This window comes from Pogona vitticeps, chromosome 3, assembly GCF_051106095.1.
Source record: "Pogona vitticeps strain Pit_001003342236 chromosome 3, PviZW2.1, whole genome shotgun sequence".
In the NCBI taxonomy this organism is placed as follows: Eukaryota; Metazoa; Chordata; class Lepidosauria; order Squamata; family Agamidae; genus Pogona; species Pogona vitticeps.
The window spans coordinates 171,269,878-171,288,491 of record NC_135785.1 but is presented as its reverse complement, the minus strand read 5'-3'; the positions used below and the strand labels follow the sequence as shown (position 1 = coordinate 171,288,491).

Sequence of the window (18,614 nt, the reverse complement as noted above, 5' to 3'; positions counted from 1 at the left end):
TTGGTAGACCTTTCAGCTGTGGATTCTGAAACTTTCTGTTGTTTTCAACAGCATTGCAAGCTGACTGGAATCCAATCCCTCGAGAGGTTTTGCACTTGCTATCTTGGGCATGTATGTAAATTTTTTCCTTGCCTGTTTCCACAGCAATGTTCAAACTGTGTAAGACAGTTTTGATTTTTGAAGATAATATGTATATACTGTATGCCTTTTGCTTAGAACAGGGGTCTCCACATTTTTCAGTGGGAGGGCCACATCATATATGCTCCACATTTTTAGGGCTGAAGGAAGGTGCACGCACGCACATATGAGTGCACTCCTGCTCGCCTGCAGGGCTGGATAAAAAGGCAAGGCAGGCCATATGTGGCCTGTGGGCCGTAGTTTGGAGACCCCTGGCTTAGAACAATGATTATGCAAATGACCAGAAGTAGGTAAGCATTATTTTCCTTTTTATTCCCCATCAACCACATAGTGCAATGTGAAGAACTGTAACTTTGTACAGAACGGTTCAGAAATATTTCAAACTTCCTTAAAACAGAATATGACACATCCCTGAGATGACATTTTCATAAATTTTCCTTGTTCCCTATAGTCTATATATGTATATATAAAAATACACCTATAAGATTTACTCTTACTGAATTCCTCTTATGATGGGGGCTGGAGTACTCAAAAGAAAATCTGTAAATCAACATTTTGGGTGATGAGCCGTTCAATGCCACTTGTTGCAAACCACCTTGATTAGGGAACCATTTCCCTACCTACCACATTTTTTATTCAATCTGCCCACGGCCCCATCAAGGCATTCTGGCCTCCTGTGGGGCTGTAATCTAATGTTTGGTGGCAAACAGGTAAGCAGAACATTATGGTGCAAGAAGAGAGAACAGAACAGGTATGATTTGAGACAAGGCGGGGGGGGGGAGTTAAACATCTTTACTCCCCATTACTATCTCAAAATAAACTTTTAGGAATAGGATAGAGTTAGCTGCTTGCATGCATAAAATGTACCTTGGCTTCAAGAAGCTGAGCTTACTTGCAAGGAAGGGTGCTTATAACAGCAGCCATACGTTGCAGGCCTCTGAAGTCACTTGCTTCTATTTTGTCTGTCCGATAAATATAACACATCCACATTGCAGAATAGTTCTCGTGCATAACTTGTGGATCTCAGTGTAATCTAACAAGGACTGATGTTTTTTGTTGCTTGCCTCAGACTGGGAATTATCATGCACACAGAAAGCTCTAGGGTAAAATTAGGGGGCCATTTTCAAGGGCACAAGTTGAGCAGGTTTGGGCAAATGCTATTTTAACTAAACAGCCCCTATTAAATGTTGATCTGTTTCAGGTGGATTTGATTTAACAAAAGTTTCCATTTCAAGCAGATGATCCCTTGGCATGAGCGAAAACAGGAAGGCATAAAACCTAGGTACACACCTCTTCAAGGAGAGTTCAGTTCATGGTGTTTTTTTTAAAATGACGTTTTGGTGAATATATGCTGCTCTGAATGTTAATTTACATACAATGGGTCTATTTTCAGCTTCAGTGCACTCATATTAAACAAGGCCAAAGCTCCTTTAAAGAAAGCCCATGTTTCCTGCCTTTAAAAAAAGGAGATAGTACATTCCACCAGATCAGTTCCTATGGCAGTGGTTCCCACCCTTGGGTAACCCAGGTGTTCTTGGTCTGCAACTCCCAGAAACCCCGGCCAGCACATCCGGTGGTGAAGGCTTCTGGGAACTGCAGTCCATGATGACCTGGTTTACCCAAGGTTGGGAACCATTGCCTTAGGCCATCAAACTCCTCAAGAGCTGCCATGGAGGAAGCCGAATTACCTTCTGGATAGCAGTTGCAGTAAAAACCAGCTCCCCCGCTGTTTCTCTGTCACAGAGGACAGTCTTTCTTGAATTCAAGTATAAGGAACACTTATGAACCAAGAGAAAGCAGAAGAGAAAAACAAACTACACTCTGGTGACCCACTTTGTGGGCAGTGAAACGTCCTTTGAAAACAGCATTGCCATCTCTTCCTGCCCCTGGGCTTTGGCTTAGCAAACGCCGGTGTGGCTGGACCGCCAGTGACAGCAGCATTCTCTAGTGAGTATCATAGCCTAAAGGACATTCACAGTTAGTCTTTCCTCCACGCTTCAGGACAGCAGACAATGCAATGCAAGGACAACACTGACAGGACATTTGGAAACGGTATTGTAACCAAATGATACTCAGGCCAGTAACAGACCTGCATATTTGTCCAAAGGCTGCAGTGCTGGTCTGAACATTGTATGGAACCTGTTCCAGCAATAACCTGGCCCCTTCCTGAAGCCTCACAAAAAGTGATCTAAGTGGATTACCAAAGAGGCTGAATCACTGCAATGAAAGCTACTTGAAGCAGCAGATACTTGGAATCAGGATCTATTCAAGCTTCTTTTTTTAAAAAAGGATTTTCACCCCATTTAAAATTGTATTTGAAGACACAATGATGCAGCTTATTTGATAACCTTCCCTTTGCACTACAACTAGAAAAGTGCAACGTATGGCCAGCGTTGTTTTGCTGTTTGGCTGACGGGTCAAGGAAGGAAATCTTTCTCTTCAGCTTTTGTCTTTTTTTTCCCTTTAAAGGTCATTTCCCAAGTATTCTATAGATGGAACACAACCACTCTGAACACTTACCAACTTTGTTACAAGACCTTCATTTGTCCCAATTATGTTGCTTTTGTGTAAATAAGAGTATGGCAAACAATTCACTAGGTTCTCTTCAACTTTCTGCTCCTAAGGCCAGAATACTCTGATTTATTCAAGACCATTATGACCACAGCGATAAATCCCAGAAGGCTTCCCAGAACGGGGGGCCCACAGGGGCTGAACTCCTGGGCAATTCCTGAGAGAAGAGGTGAAATTATGCGGCCCACAGCTGAGACCGACTGACCGACACCTATGAGCATGCCACTGGCCTCATTCCCGCCCAGGGCTAGTTCAAGGTCAGTAATGCAAGTACGTCCAACGGTAGTTGAAAATGCTAAAGCTGTGGAAGACAAGATCACAATCCATACACTTGCTGATGAAGAATGTAACATCATAAACACACAAGTGACAACGCTTGACCGTAGTAAGATGGCATAGGTCTGGTGCTGGTACAGTCTTGTGATTGGTCCAAGCAGAAAGCCAGCAGCTACTCCGAGGGTGCTGCTGTAGCTTATGAGATAGCCTGTGAATTTAGGCTTAATCCCAAATCTCTCTTCAAGTGCCAAGACAAAATTGCTATGGTACAGCATGACTGCAATGGACATCAAAAGCCGTACCAGAAAAACATCCCACAGATCAGACCTTGCGATGCTGCTGAGCCTCTTCAGCACAGATAGAACCTGAGTCCAAGAGGACGCAGCGGGAGGACTGCCTTCCATAGCATCGTGAGGTAAAGAAATAAGCTCCAAGTTTTCTTCCTCCTCTGCTGAGAGAACATCTCTCACTTTGTTAGTGGCGGTCCATTCACTGCCGTAAATTTTTTTTTCACACCACAGCAGCATCCAAAAAAGACCTGTGAAGGAAATTGACAAAATCAATACACACTGAATATGGGCTATATGATTTTTAAGAAAAATCAAACATTTAACACTACGTATAATACTGTTAAAACAAAACTGGTGTGCAGCTAGTGCTTTGAACCAGTTCATACGACTCTCTGAAGGAGAACAACTAAGAATGTATTATCAAAACATTCTCTGTAACTAATAGTTTATATGCAATAGTAGTAATGAAACTGCACACGAAACTGACTGATGATATGTATGAATGCAAAGAATATATATACACGGTATATATAAACAAAAGTTTTGGAGGAGGGTGAAGTTGGATGAGGTCCTTCAAAGTCCTGGTGTGGGTTTGGTAGCTCCTGAATCTCTAGAAGTTGCCCACCCCTGGTTTAAATAGAAGACCAACCAAGAAAAGCCTTCTTTTCTCTTTCCTAAATTAGGTTGCTCAGATGGAGAAAGCAGGGAGAGGCCCAGTGGGGTATCTTAGCAGTACTGACATACACATATACATACGTGTGTAATCATATGGAAGATGCTTCCCTGTTTCTTTGCTGGCCAGAACTGAGGTCTGATGCAGGAAGATCATTTTTCTGTTCTGAGGAAGTACCTGTTTAAAAAGGAGCTGCCCACTGCTGCCACCAACCCTTGCACCTGTATGTCTACAGTGATTATACTGAATTTATTGCTTAACACTAATTTATTGCTTTGCATGAATAAGTTATAAAAGCTTGATGAAAGTCATACATTAGAAATCGCTTTTTGAAAAATTTAGGTTCAAAACATCCAACAACGTACCAGCGTTCAAGATGAAGAGGGATGCACAGATGAAGGCTGTCAGGAAAAAGCCACCTTCTAACTCAGTAAGGTAGCCCCCAACAATAGGTCCTAAAATGAAACCGGTACTGGAAGCTGCGTTGAAATGTCCTATTACCAGGAGGCGTTCATTCTCAGGAACCAAATCAGAGATTACAACCTTCGAAACAGAATGAGTATGTTTAAAAATACCTACAAAATAAAAGAGGTATTTAGAGTGGTTATGTACACTAAAATGAAATTAGCATTAAAAATAAGTATGTGGTCTTATGAATCTAATACCTTTTTTAGCCACCCATTTAAAAACTCTGTACAGTGGTGCTTCGCTTAACGATTGCCCCACATTATGATGAATCCGCTTTATGACAATCTTTTTGCAATCTCAATTACAATCGCAAAACGATGGTCTAAATGGGGGAATTTTGCTTTGCGATGAACGGTTCCCTGCTTCGGGAACCAATCCTTCGCAAAATGTTTTTAGAACAGCGGACTGGCGGTTTCAAAATGGCTGCTGGGTAATTAAATGGTTCCCCACTGTGTTTAGGGACGGATTCCTCGCTATACAGGCAGAGAAAATGGCCGCCGTATGGAGGATCTTCGCTGGATAGTGAGTTTTTACCCAATTGGAACGCATTGAACGGGTTTCAATGCATTTCAATGGGGGTTTTATTTTCGCTTTACGATATTTTTGTTAAACGGCGATTTTCCTGGAATGGATTATCGTCGTTAAGCAAGGCACCACTGTATATCATGTGCTATCAAGTCAGAACTTATAGCAACCCTAAGTAAGTGAGGTATTTAAGGAGCGGTTTAACCAGTGATCCTCTAGTGAGTTTCCATGGCTAAGGGGAATTCCAAGCCAAACCTCCTGAGTCTTACATAAACTCTGTTTTATGGATCACTTTATGTACAATACTATACTGGGTATCCCTGTTTTAAAACCATCCTAATAAAACTAATAAACTAAGCCTTTAAAAGCCGCTATGAAAATACATTGTGAAATGTCTGGAGTAAAATCATTTTGAAGTCACATGTAGTAATTTGCTTTTCGGGTCAGTGTGTGCATCCTCTTGGGAAAACTATTAATTTGTTTTTAAACTGTGTTTTATATGTGTGGAAGGGGATTTTCATTTGAGGCTTTGTCCTAAGCCCACTTGCCCTCGCTCTGGCTGCCTCCCAAAGCCACTTCCTGCTGCTGTCCTGTTTTTTTTTATTTGTTTTTTAAATCTTCCCAAGTGGAACAGCGATAGTCTGGCATGAATTGTAGTGGGGGAAAAACAGATGGGAATGCAAGCTTTCAGCTCTGATCTTGCACATTTATCTGGCCAGTTTGCGACGGAGGCATTCACATATGTCAAAACCATTAAAACACATCAATTTTACATCTGCATTAAAATAAAAGACCCTCTGCTGCCAGTAAAATACCACACTTCTGATTAAAAAAATATGATTCCTGGGCAAAAAAAATTCTATGCTTCCATATACATCATCTAGTTGCCTTTAAAAAAATCTATTGAAAACATGCTAAATCTGATTCAAATACTTTTTTTTACATGTGTGATCATGCTCTTAATGAAATATCCTCAAAATTATTGTATTGATAACAACATTCACAATTTAGCTACAGGGTTATTACTGTTACTTTTAAAGTTTCTATTTTTATTTTCTATTACTTATGTTGTAATCTGCCCAGAGTAGTGCCTTGACACTAATGGGATACAAACTGAACAAACAAATAATATTTTGGGTCCCATTAATTCTCATGGCAAAAATACACTTTAACTTTCTCATTGGAAAAGTGGATATTAAAAATGAGTGATGCATTCAGATCCTGCACAATATATTCAACTGTTTGGAATATTCTATTAGCAAGCTAAAGATTATCCAAACTTTTTCCTAAATAGATGATTGGTCACTTACCTACAATAATCCGAGCTATGGCAAATAAAAATATATTGGTGGACATACTAAGCACAAAGTAACCCAACGCGCTGAAGAGAATACAGACAAGTAAGCAATATGATCTTCCTACTATATCACTCCAAGATCCCTGTATAGGACAAAAACATTCAACAAGAAAATAAATAAATACAAACAATATACAAATACAAATCAACACATAAGTAAATCAATCAGTCAATCAAACCACTGACTAGCTAAACTATCATTTCATTAAAGAAGCATGACATTGAATATCACAGATACAATTACTAATAAAAGGCAGCTTTAAACAGTTATGTATTTACTCCATTCTTAAAAACTGAGAGGGAAGGAGCCTGGCAAACATCTGCTGAAAGTTTATTCCAAAGATGGGGGGGGGCACAACCAAGAAAGTTCTTTTAACACCTTTGACTGTGAAGAATGAGGGGGATGGGTAGCTGCTTAATAAGAGATGTTCCGACAGGTATTGAGGTCCTAAACTACCGTATTTTTCGCACTGTAAGACGCACTTTTCCCCCACAAAACAGGGCGGTGGAAAGTCTGTGCGTCTTATGGAGCGAAGAAAACAGATTATATTTTCCTGTTTCCTTCTCCTAAAAAATTGGTGCGTCTTATGGAAAGGTGCGTCTTATGGAGCGAAAAATACGGTATTTAAGGCTTTAGAGCCAAAGACAGCACTTTGAATTGAGTACGGAAACTGACAGGGAGCCAATGGAGATATGCCAAGACTGGAGATATATGGTCATATCTGTTTGTACCTGGGATCAGTCTGTTTTCCGCATTTTTTGACCTGCTAAAGTTTCCACACTAACCAAGAACATTTAGTCATGCTTAGAGAAGCTCCATTGAAATCAATGGGAGAACTTAATCATGACTAATATCTATCCTACAAGATTCAATGGGTCTCTATTTTAACTCTATGTTCAGATTTAACAAAAAACTTAGTTTCATTACATTGCTTACAAATTTTCAAAATGAAAATAGATTGCAATTTTTAAAAAATTAATACATTTATAATGTAACCCCTCTGACAACTACAGATTGCTTCTGAAGTTACCTAAACTGTGTGTTAATAATAAAAAGTGATCATGAGGGCAAGGTCACAGAGAATTTTGAAAAGAAGCTAGCAAATGGGAGATGCTATGTGGGTTTATACTGACATCAGCACTGATAACTACACAAGAGTCTAAATACGGATGTGACAACAACAGATAAAATGCATTGTCTGGCTGCACATTAGTTTCACTTGTGCAGATGTAAGATGTTGAAGCTGGAATTATGTAAGGTGTGTTTGATTGGAGGCTGGGTGAGTGGTGGCAAAGTGTCAGTTTGGGACCTGCCACTTGTACAAAGTCAAATTATATTCAAAATTAAGGAACCACATGACATTTACCTACTTAATCTCCATCAAAAACAATTAAAGAAATAAATCTAGCTTCTGAATGTAAGATATGGAAACAACAGTAATAGTTTAATTATTTTTCAAAGCAGAAATCAGTTCCTGCCCAGGTTCTACCTCCTCCCAGGCTTTTAGGGAAGAATCACCACTGGAGATGGCGGTATTCGTATTTGTATACGAATATCCCCACACAGGTGGCGTTAACGAGGGTCCAGCCCCATGGGGCCGGACGGTCCACTCACCCATCTGCCATGGATGCAGACCGCGCGATTCTACCAATGGATCCGCACTGCACGATCTGCTTGCCACTCCTGGCGGGAGCCCAAGCCTCACTGCAAGGTCGAAGAGTGGCGAGTGGATTGCGTGCTGCGGATCCATTGGTAGAATCGTGAGGTCTGCGTCCGCGGCAGATCAGTGAGTGGATTGTCCGGCCTCATGGGGCTGGACCCTCATTAACACCACCTGTGTGGGGATATTCATATACAGTGGTGCCTCGCTAGACAGTTACCCCGCATGACAATTTTTTCGCTAGACATTGACTTTTTGCGATTGCTATAGTGATTCGCAAAACAGTGATTCCTATGGGGGAATTTCGCTGGACAATGTTTGGTCCCTGCTTCGCAAACTGATTTTCACTAGACAACAATTTTGAGAGCTCCCTCCGCGCTCACAAAACAGGTGTTTTTGGGGCCTAAGCTTCGCAAGACAGTGATTTAAACATCTGATTGGTGGTGCACAAAGCGGCTTTCCTATGGCCGATCTTCGCTAGACAACGACGATTCTTCCCCATTGAAATGCATTAAACAGGTTTCAATGCATTCCAATGGGGAAATGCTTTTTGCTAGACAACGATTTCGCTAAACAGCGATTTCAGTGGAATGGATTATCATCGTCTAGTAAGGCACCACTGCACAAATACCCCCATCTCTAATAACCACTGTTGTCTCTTGATTGTACAGCCAGTACTTCTAGACTGAGATTCAACTGCCTCGTGCAAGTGCTGGTTGACTGCATTTTGCTTGTGCAAGGGATGGCAGAGGAGACCCAAAACTAGGCTCTTGGCCAACAAAATCCTTGCCAGGTTGTCATTCAGGGACCAAGTACTCTGAGGTATTGCAGCCCTGAGGTCACTCAGCCCAGGAGGGATTCTAGCAGGACCATCTGGTCCCTAGGCCTCATGCTTCATCACTCCTACAGCACAATGCATGGCAAAGCATTTCTGGAAATGGATGAATGTATTCAAAGATAGTTTGTAATACAGGGGTCATTTGTCTAGTGGCAATGAGGACAACACAAGTTCCCCTGAGTCTGTCTGGTACTTCACATGAAAGCTTTTCCTTTGCACATCCCACCACCAAACTATATCTTTAAGTTGATCACAGTGATTTTGTATAATTTGCATCACATATTTCTACCTTACTTACACAAACCTCACGTATCCTGACAGAAGCCTAAAGGACAAGCTTTGCTAAAAGACAGTGATTTGCTTTTGTAAGCTAAATACCAGAATAAGGTTTTGAAGAAGGTATTCCATATTTAAATACAAGATTCTTCATTACTGCATCACACTAGTAGAGCAAATTTAAAAAGGCCAGAAACTGTTCATAATCCAATAGAACTAACTTACCACTAATGTACTGGAAAATAGTTGTAGAATTCCATATAAAGACCCTGAAAACAAAGAAATGATTGGGGAGGGGGGGGGGAAACTATTAATAATCTTTCAGCAATATATGTTATACAGTGGGAAAACAGATTATCTTCTGACATGTTTACTTCACAGATTCTTCTCGATAAATAAATCCCTTAAAACTGAATCATAAGCGACAAAACCACTGTTTGTGAGGAACAAAGATAAAAGAAGCAGTGTAAATAATACTAAGTTTAGAAGTAAAATTAAGGGCAACAATGCATTTTGGAAAATATTGTAAAAACTACTGATATCATTAGGTGGTTTTGAAGGGGAGATGTAATGAGTGAACATTTACTTGCTAATTCAAAATGTTATTTCAGGGTGTTTGTGGGGAATTCAAAGCCATTTTGCTATTTTTAAGTGATTTTAAATTTAAAAAAAACCCTAAAAAGTAATGCATTGACAATCTGTTACTAATGAGCAACACTGCCCATTTCTTCTAAGAAAAGAAAAACAACTTATTGTTAAAAAGCCAGAATAATATATGAAAAAAAGAGAAGACAATTACAAACGGAACACAATTTGCGTCTTGCATCTTGCTACTCTTTCCGCAATTCAGCTAGGATACTCTGTCTTCCCAATTTTTGAAGACATTGCATGTGCATCTATTCATTTACAATTTCATATACTTGTACCTTTTTTTAAAGAAAGAAAACCACAATACATTTTTGAACAAATGAAAAACTTCCCCCTAGAAAATGGAGGCAGGAGGTGGTTCGTGATACCAACTGGCACTATAAACATGCAATTTACATGTAAACAAGCCTTCCCTTCCGGCTTTAGCTTGACCCTGAAGAGAAAATGGCTTATTTCACTAGACCATATGAATGTGTATCTAGCATGACTCCAATGATGTTATTTCTCTATAGATTCTTAAAGAGCAGAATTATACATATTTATGGGAGAGAGTTACTAACAATGATCCCTAAGAGCAGAAGACCAATATGCTTCATACTACCAAATATTAAAGGACAAATATAAAGGTTACTTATTCAATGTTCTGCCTACATTGTTAAAAATCAGAGAGTATAATACTTCAGACAGTAAACATGCTTTAAAATAGTAAAAAGTCATGTGGCTTCTTTAGGCTAGAATCCTGCTAGCAATGTATGCATGTATAAATTGTGCAAGTTACAAAATAGTCGCAAGTTGCAGTGGCAGACTGCTGCTAATTAACAGGGTGTCAGTTGTGTGATCAGTGTACAACCAAGAATACAACAGGCATCCCATTACTAAGAAACAATTCATTACTGTGACACATGCGATTTAACTGATGCACATATAAATTGCCAGTAGGGTTTGGGTTTAAAAATGTGACACAGCATAATTCAGCTAATGTTGGCCAAAGGGCAGCAGTCCCAACTCAAGCTCTTAAGTGACATCATCACAAGCTGGTTACTCTAGGGCAGGGGTCTCCAAACATTTCACATGGAGGGCCACACAATATATTTGCAATATTTTCGAGAACTGAAGGAATGTGCATGTATGCACGTATGCCCACCCGCACACCCACCTGGGAAAAGGCCAGGTGGGCCGGATGTGGCCCGCAGGCCGTACTTTGGAGACCCCTGCTCTAGGGTGTACTGGGAAGTTTACAGTTTTACAGTTCTAGAACCACAGGTAGTTTTGGTAACTTCAAACAGTGACTTCTGAGTTCACCTACAAGGGGCTCAAATTAAAGATAAGCTTACTGAAGCAGCGTACTATGCCTTGCTTTGAATGGTCCCCCAATTTTCAAGTCAAGATGATGTGCTTACCTACCACTCCTGCAACTGTTGGGCTCGCTCCTAAAGACTTGACGTGGAGGCTTAATAAGGGTACAATCATGCTGACACCAAAGAAATCCTCAAAAACAGAGAACAGAACATTTTTAGTAAGTTCAGACATATGACACAACCACAGTTAGGAAGAACTTGGAAATTTGCCTTTTTTGGACTGCAACTGCCAGAATCCTCAATCATAGACTAGATTTTTTGGGGCAGCTGTAGTCGGAAGAAGTAATGTTCAGAGTTCTCATTTTAAGAACACCTCCCCCCCCCCCATTGTACTACTATGGTCACAGTAACATAAAGTCATGTGCTACAGAAATCCTAGCAAGTTCAGGAAATAGGTGCATGTTCATAACACCAGGCAAGTGTAACTACATTTGCCTATGAAAGACCTTTAAGAAATATTTTTGGACTTGGTTGCCATTCTGAACTACTGAATGGAGCCTCAACATCTAATGTCTGTGGAAGGTCTTAGGAAAAGAGAAACATGCACTAATTGGGCACTAGCTCTTATCTAATACAGAGAGAACCCCACCGTCATTTCTCTGCCTTTTTTGAAACAATAGCTATACAGTCTTGCAAGCAAACAACAAATAAAATGAAGCCACAAAGGATTTTATTAGCTCTTGTTTGCAAGCCTATTCTAATAATGTGTACTTGCATTCAAGGAGCCCAGTTTCTTTCTCAGGCAGAGAATTCTATGGCTCTGCACACTCCCTTAATCCTTTTAATACAAAATTCTGTTGCTCACTTCAGTCTTAGTTGCCACAGACAACTGGTTGAAACTGCACTTGCTGTATAATGATGATGATAATGATAACAGTAGCTTTTGAACCGCAGAGCTGGAAGATCATCAAGTCTAGCCCCTCTCAAGGAGGAACATTGGGGAACTGAACTCCCAACCAACTGAACTCCCAACCTTCTGCAGCCAGAAAAATAAGCCACCGAGCTATCCAGCATCCTCTCCCCATCAAGGAAGAGGTGCAAAATAAAGGTTCTAGTTTGTGGCGCCCCAGCTAAAGCATTTTAGTAGGTGCTGGTAAACATATTTTGGATACAACAATGAGGAAGCAAAGTTATCTAAAATTACGCAAATAAGGAAGTTTTAGGAGAGTGAACATTGATGAATGGTACCCTTTCTCTGCCTGAGCTTTTAAAATAGTTAGTTAGATAGAGTAGATGATGGTAAACTCTTAGTGGTTCCCAACTTTGAAAAAAATGCTTTCAAAACAGCTTCATTGTTCTAGAAATAACTGTATCTTACAGCATTAACCTGAAATTTTCTCTACAAGAATTCAGTTTTTCTATATGAGGAGAATTTTCTTTATGGAGGCTCACATAAATAATTACTCCCCATAATACAAAGATTACTCTTTTGCTGCATTAAGACTGGTGGGAAGACTGAGCTGTGTGAGGAAAATTGGAACTTCTCATATTATGGTGATAGACGAGAATCAATTCAGACTAATATGTTATTGGAGGCTGAAATCCTGGATGGGGGAAATGAATTTGGGAAACAGAATTGAGGGGAAATTACCGTGTGACCTGGCTCAGTGGTTTAAGTATCTGGCCGTGCAGCCAGAGGTTGGGGGTTCGATTCCCCCACTGTGCCTCTTGCAAGTAGAGCTAGCTTGTGTGGCCTTGGGCAAGCTGCATAGTCTCAGAGCAACCCTAGTAGAAGGGAATGAGAAACCACTTCTCAGTATTCTCTACCTAGAAAATCCCAAAGTCAGAATTGACTTGATTATTATTAATAAATGGAAAATTAATGGGGGGGAAACAAACCAAGAGTAAACTGCCAGGAAAGGTGATGACTTGACACTCAGATTCCATGCTGCCTTTAGTCATTTCGTGGTACTGTGAAATCACTTTGCCTCCACCTGATCCAGCAGTTTCAAACAGCTGCATGCTTAGCAAGGAGAGGTGAGATGTACTGTCTCCAAACACAGAGGTTAATTAGTATGCCTAAAAGGAAACGCAGACTTCAGTGGGTACCTGATCCACAAGATGGACTACAGCAGTTGCAGCTTGGCCAGGGAAGTGTAGGCCTTGTTACAATCTCCAGTGTCTGAATACACTGCCAGTGGGGTCCTGGATGCCCTCCAGAGTGTAACTACTGTACTTGATTTCAGTGGCTAATTGTAGAAAATAGCCACTACCTTTGCATAATAAGGAAGAAAAAGCCTCATCCATAAACTGTATCCAAGCCCTCTAAAGTGTACAGTCCGTGTTTACAAGCATTTCTACGTCAGTATCTGGTTTTCGAAAGAGAATCGCAGCATCCCACTTCTGTGTCAATAAAAGCCTCTTTCCCTCCCCGAAATCGTCTCACGTGCTCCCACTTTTTCTCTCCTGCCGGGCTCAAATTTGCGACCCGGAATATGCTTTCCCCCCCTCCCTCAAATCGAATTCGTCCCGAGGGCAGGCAGCGTGCCTCTGAGCGCGTGCAGTGTGTAAATTCTCCGTACGGGGGTGCAAGTAACAGCGTCTCCGCCTCGCCCCTCTCCCCCCCTTTTGATTTTACAACGTGATCGGGATTCACTCCGGATTCCCGAGCAGGAGTAACCCTTCTGTCTCCCTTACGGGGCTACCGGGTCCTCCTCCTCCTCCTGCCCAGCCCCTTGCCGTCCTTGCCCAGCTCACCAGGAAGCCCACCGCATACAGACACAGGATGAGCCGGCGGGGCCGAGCAACCCCCCGGGCTGACAACGACGATGTCGCCGCCGCCGCCGCTTCAGGCCTTTCCATTCCTCCGGGAAGAAGAGGAGGAGGAGGAGGACGAAGCGGGGGCTGCGGGTCCCTGCTAGGACTCCCATTCTCCATGCGGGGCTCCAGGAAGCAACGACCAGGCGGAAGGGCGAAGAGGAGAGCAAAAAGGCACAACCCTCTTTACACCAAGGCCGGGCGGGGACCCAGCCTCCCTCAAGCGAAGCGACACCGGCTCCGCCTCTTGGAAGCGGAGTGAGAGGAAAGAGGAGGACCGGAGGGCGGGCGAGGGAAGGGCCGGACGCAGCGCAGGCGCACCGCCGGCTGGCCAAGAAGGTGGTGGGGCGAAGAGAAGGAAGCCCGTGTTGTGTTAAAAACAACACGGGGGAAATCAAGTGGCCCTGAAGGCGTTGCTGCACTGCAGCACCCATCATTTTTCTCCTCGGGCTGTTCTGGCAGGAAGGGGTGATGATGGGCGTTGGACCCCCAGCGCAACAGCGTCGTGCCCACGCCCGCTACTACAGGCATAAACTTATTTTCCAGTGGCATTTTCCGATTACTCTTTTGCAACAAGCATGTTGCTCGGCCTTAGGAAAGGCATTATGACCCTGTTAATACCCTTTGGGATGCTCGTTGAGCCAGATTTTTTTTTTTTTAAAGGGGGGAGTTGCAAAAATAATGCGACAAATTTAGTAATGAGAGAGAATAGGGTTTCTAAAGTTAAGCGCTGTGTATTTCTACTTAGAAGCAATCCCCATCGAGTTAACTTGGACTTGCTTTCAGGAGGATATGATGGAATTGGAGCCTGGATAAGAACTGAACGTTTTGCCTTAATACAAACGAAGGGCTTCGTTGCGGGAGCAGGGAAATAAGTTGTAATGCCATTGTCTTGGTGACAATAGCTGTGGAGAATTATTTATTTATGAGCACCATTAAAGGTTCCTAAAAACATTCAAATGGACTTGTCCACGAAAATTCACTTTTAAAATTGTTTTGTTTCTTTGGATTTTGCCTGACATTCAAGGAAATTGTAAGCAAAAGGTTATTTGAAAGGAGTGCGAAGGGGAAAGAGTTGTTAATACAGTAGTATCCACCAACAAGGTGGAAGCTGTTTTTGGTTTAGCATGTTTCCACAGAAAGGGTACCTAGATGGAAATTTATTTTTTTTTAAAATAGAAAAACATTGGAAAAGAAAAGGGTTTGAGGTAACAGCACTTTGGGTTGGTATTCTAGGCTAGAAGGATGTGGAGCAACACCTTGCTATTCTTACATGATACAAATGTACAATGAAACTGACACCATATTACCTTTGCAATATATTTCCTTATTAAAATGCATATGCAACATCATAATTTACAGCATTTTCCCCCCTGGTCACTTGGCTGAGTAACAGCTTATCTCCACAGGCTCCTTGAAGTGGGCTGGAGCTGGTTAAATAGAGTTGTGGAGAGGTTCACTGTGCCATTCGGTGCAAACCTCACATCCAAATGGTATATGCACCTCAAGTGATCCTATTTGGTCCAAGTCCTGTCAATTTGCCATATTGTGAATAGATTTAAGAATACAGCTATTTCAGATATTGTCAAATTAAACACAATATTAGGGCAGCACAGATATGCTGCATCACTTATATATACAGTATTTATAAGTGATGCAGTATATCTGTGCTGCCCTAATATATATACTGTAGAATGATGATAATGGATGGGAGACATGATGGTTTCTCCAAAAAGGGGGAAGGGAGTGTGAAATGGAGTGCTGGATTAGCTCCGTGGTTTTGGTATCTAGCTGCAGAGCAAGAAGTTGATTTTCCTCTTTGGCAGGACCTGGACTTGATGATCCATAGAGTCCCTTCCAGTTCTACAGTATTAAGAATTTGTATAGTTTTTTGGAAGACTTGTGCTGCAATGCTGGATAAATATTTCCCAGGGAATAAGACACAGTAAGCTCTGTAAAATGTACTTCTGAGGAGATGTGCGTAGTAATTGATGTTGCAAAATCTGACACATTTTCAATATTTCTTGGTATATCTGTAAGAAATAGGTTTCTACACAGACTGGTAATGAGTGGCTTGATTTTGGTGTTTTTTTTTTTAAATCAGCTCATTTGTACGTTAAAAACAGGAAACAGACTTTCTTGTCTCCTTTGTTTCCTTAAAAAAGCTGGATAAAAAAAATCAGCCTCTTTCCATACTTTAGAAGATACCAAATATTTTCAAAAGGTAATATAACAAACAGGTAGTCATGTTTGTCTTATGACAATTTATACCAGAAATAGTAATGACAAATAAAAACACCTTAGTCTTACAGATGCTATTTTCAAAATATTTCAAATATTTTAAAGTAATACTAATTTTCAAACATTGTTCTTATGTTCATTTTTTGAGAAAGACAAAAGACAGCTACTGAAATTTTATTGCAATAAATGGGACATATTCTTAGATTTCTAGATCATAAAAGAGGGAAGATCAAGACTTCCAAATAAGAAATTTATGGTAAAATGTAGCTGTGATTCATATTTCTTTCTGGTCTACAACTTTGATGATTAGGGCATTGAATAGCCATCTGAAATGCATTTTGTATAGTCTGAAGACAACTGTTTTAAAGTTTGCCCATTACTTGTGAGGAATATTTTGAAAAAGCATTCAAGAGCAGCAGGTTGTACGTGGCTGATGGAACTTAGTATTTAATATTTCTACTCTCTCACCTTTTAAAAAAAACAACACAAAGGATCTTCCATGTGCAAACCGCAGTCAATGAAATAGTACAGGTGAACATGAACAAAACATGTAGGTGTTACATTCTAATATATCAAGCTTGTGATTGCTCACTTTGCACAAACAAACAAACAAGGCAGTACTAAGAATAATTTACTCAGACAACCAAACAACATTGTTTAGTGGATGTTTCTTCCATAGTAACTGGGCATAAAATGGCATTGAGGCACTGAATATGTGGAATGATTCTTTTTCTTTCTTTCTTTCTTTCTTTCTTTCTTTCTTTCTTTCTTTCTTTCTTTCTTTCTTTCTTTCTTTCTTTCGATACATTTGGGCCAGTGACTTTTGTATTAACATTTTTTTTGAACTTTAGAAGATTTGTATCTATATCAGGATAATGAATAATTGTTTCCATAAGAGTGGAAACTCTACAGGGTATGATTTATTTCTTACAATGAAACATAAGGATTTAATTTCAGTTTAAGAGATGCCACTGTGAGATTTTCCTTTACGATTCATGAGGTGGATAGTGTAGATTTTCCTTTCACAGGCAATAGCTATGAAACAGCAACCTTTAAAAGGGAATTGCACAACTTAAAGAATGGAATTCTAGTTTTATTTTTATTCTTATTTTGTTTTAGAAATTGCAAAACTGTAGGCATGGTTGCCAGGAAGTGAATCATTGTGGACATGTGAGTTGAAAGAGATCCACCCATTCACACCAAGCTCTTTGTTCCAGACAATTTTCTAAAAGATCCAGATGCTCCCCAGAAACAGGTAGTATCACAGTTATCTCCCCAGTTGTTCCAACCCATTGAGGGTCCAGGACATGCTCTTATAAAAACACATCTGTTCATCTGCTGGATATCTCAATGGTTTGGAGGTGACTTCTGGGTCTAATTGACACTGGCAATATTTCCATTCATGCTCACCCACTGCTGAAATGTGTGATGAGGGGGTTCCCACATTGCTGCTTTCTGTGGCAGACAGAGGACAGTCCTCTGTTACAAAGAATGTCTAGTTAAGTCCAGATTAAAGTTAAAGATTCATAAGAAGCGAGGACAGGAGGTATGTTTCAAGTGTTGGCATCTAGATAGCAGGGTTGGTTTCAACCTCACCATTCTATGATCAGATGTATTGTATTTTTATTCAAATCATAGATTTGTTTGTTTGTTCAGTCGTTTAGTCGTGTCCGACTCTTCGTGACCCCATGGATCAGAGCACGCCAGGCCCTCCTATCCTCCACTGCCTCCCGGAGTTGTGTCAAATTCATGTTGGTTGCTTCAATGACACTGTCCAACCATCTCATCCTCGGTCTTCCCCTTCTCCTCTTGCCTTCACACTTTCCCAACATCAAAGTCTTTTCCAAGGAGTCTTCTCTTCTCATGAGATGGACAAAGTACTGGAGCCTCAGCTGCAGGATCTGTCCTTCCAATGAGCACTCGGGGTTGATTTCCTTTAGAATTGATAGGTTTGTTCTCTTTGCAGTCCAGGGAACTCTCAAGAGTCTCCTCCAGCACCACAATTCAAAGGCATCAATTCTTCGGCGGTCAGCTTTCTTTATGGTCCAGCTCTCACTTCCATACAACACTACAGGAAAAACCATAGCTTTCACTATTCGGACTTTTGTTGGCAAGGCGATGTCTCTGCTTTTTAAGATGCTGTCAAGGTTTGTCATTGTTTTCCTCCCAAGAAGCAGGCGTCTTTTAATTTCGGGGCTGCTGTCTTCATCTGCAGTGATCATGGAGCCCAAGAAAGTAAAATCTGTCACTGCCTCCATATCTTCCCCTTCTATTTCCCAGGAGGTGATGGGACCAGTGGCCATGATCATAGTTTTTTTGATGTTGAGTTTCAGACCGTTTTTTGCACTCTCGTCTTTCACCCTCATTACAAGGTTCTTTAGTTCCTCCTCACTTTCTGCCATCAGAGTGGTATCATCTGCATATCGGAGGTTGTTGATATTTCTTCCTGCAATCTTAATTCCAGTCCAGCCTTCCGCATGATGTATTCTGCATATAAGTTAAATAAGCAGGGTGACAGTATACAGTCTTGTCGTACT

At 41.0% G+C, this 18,614-nt stretch overlaps 2 protein-coding genes across 4 annotated transcripts in view; one reads left to right on the top strand and one right to left on the bottom strand.

The window, feature by feature from the left end:
* Positions 1 to 429: 429 nt before the first annotated feature.
* On the bottom strand, positions 430 to 14,075 carry SLC67A2 (solute carrier family 67 member 2). 3 transcript variants are annotated; one of them, XM_072994518.2, is made up of 7 exons: positions 13,777 to 13,889; positions 12,919 to 13,098; positions 11,122 to 11,209; positions 9,299 to 9,342; positions 6,252 to 6,381; positions 4,314 to 4,523; positions 430 to 3,523 (listed from the first exon to the last, which is right to left on the bottom strand). In XM_072994518.2, the coding sequence occupies exons 2-7, from the start codon at positions 13,039 to 13,041 to the stop codon at positions 2,733 to 2,735; spliced, it is 1,386 nt and encodes a 461-aa protein (XP_072850619.2). In that variant the 5' UTR covers positions 13,042 to 13,098; positions 13,777 to 13,889; the 3' UTR covers positions 430 to 2,732. The 3 variants fall into 3 exon arrangements, with proteins under 3 accessions (XP_072850619.2, XP_020639708.3, XP_078246367.1); XM_020784049.3 differs by lacking the exon at positions 12,919 to 13,098 and having other exon boundaries at positions 13,777 to 14,075; XM_078390241.1 differs by lacking the exons at positions 12,919 to 13,098; positions 13,777 to 13,889 and adding an exon at positions 13,129 to 13,673.
* The window catches only part of TMEM182 (transmembrane protein 182), a 25,634-nt gene continuing 21,085 nt past the window's right edge, over positions 14,066 to 18,614 (top strand). Inside the window, exon 1 of the mRNA XM_078390242.1 lies at positions 14,066 to 17,332. The gene's annotated coding sequence lies outside the window, so the exon portion shown is untranslated. The remainder of the gene's footprint in view (positions 17,333 to 18,614) is intronic.

Bases quoted from the DNA above. Each gene is read 5' to 3' on its own strand.
- SLC67A2 (XM_020784049.3), bottom strand. From the start codon at position 13,956: ATGGAGAATGGGAGTCCTAGCAGGGACCCGCAGCCCCCGCTTCGTCCT. The intron at 9,343-11,121 runs GTAAGCACATCA...CTTTGTTTTCAG, and splicing joins AACAGTTGCAGGAGTGGTAG to GGTCTTTATATGGAATTCTA. The intron at 3,524-4,313 runs GTACGTTGTTGG...TTTCCTTCACAG, and splicing joins CCTCTTCATCTTGAACGCTG to GTCTTTTTTGGATGCTGCTG.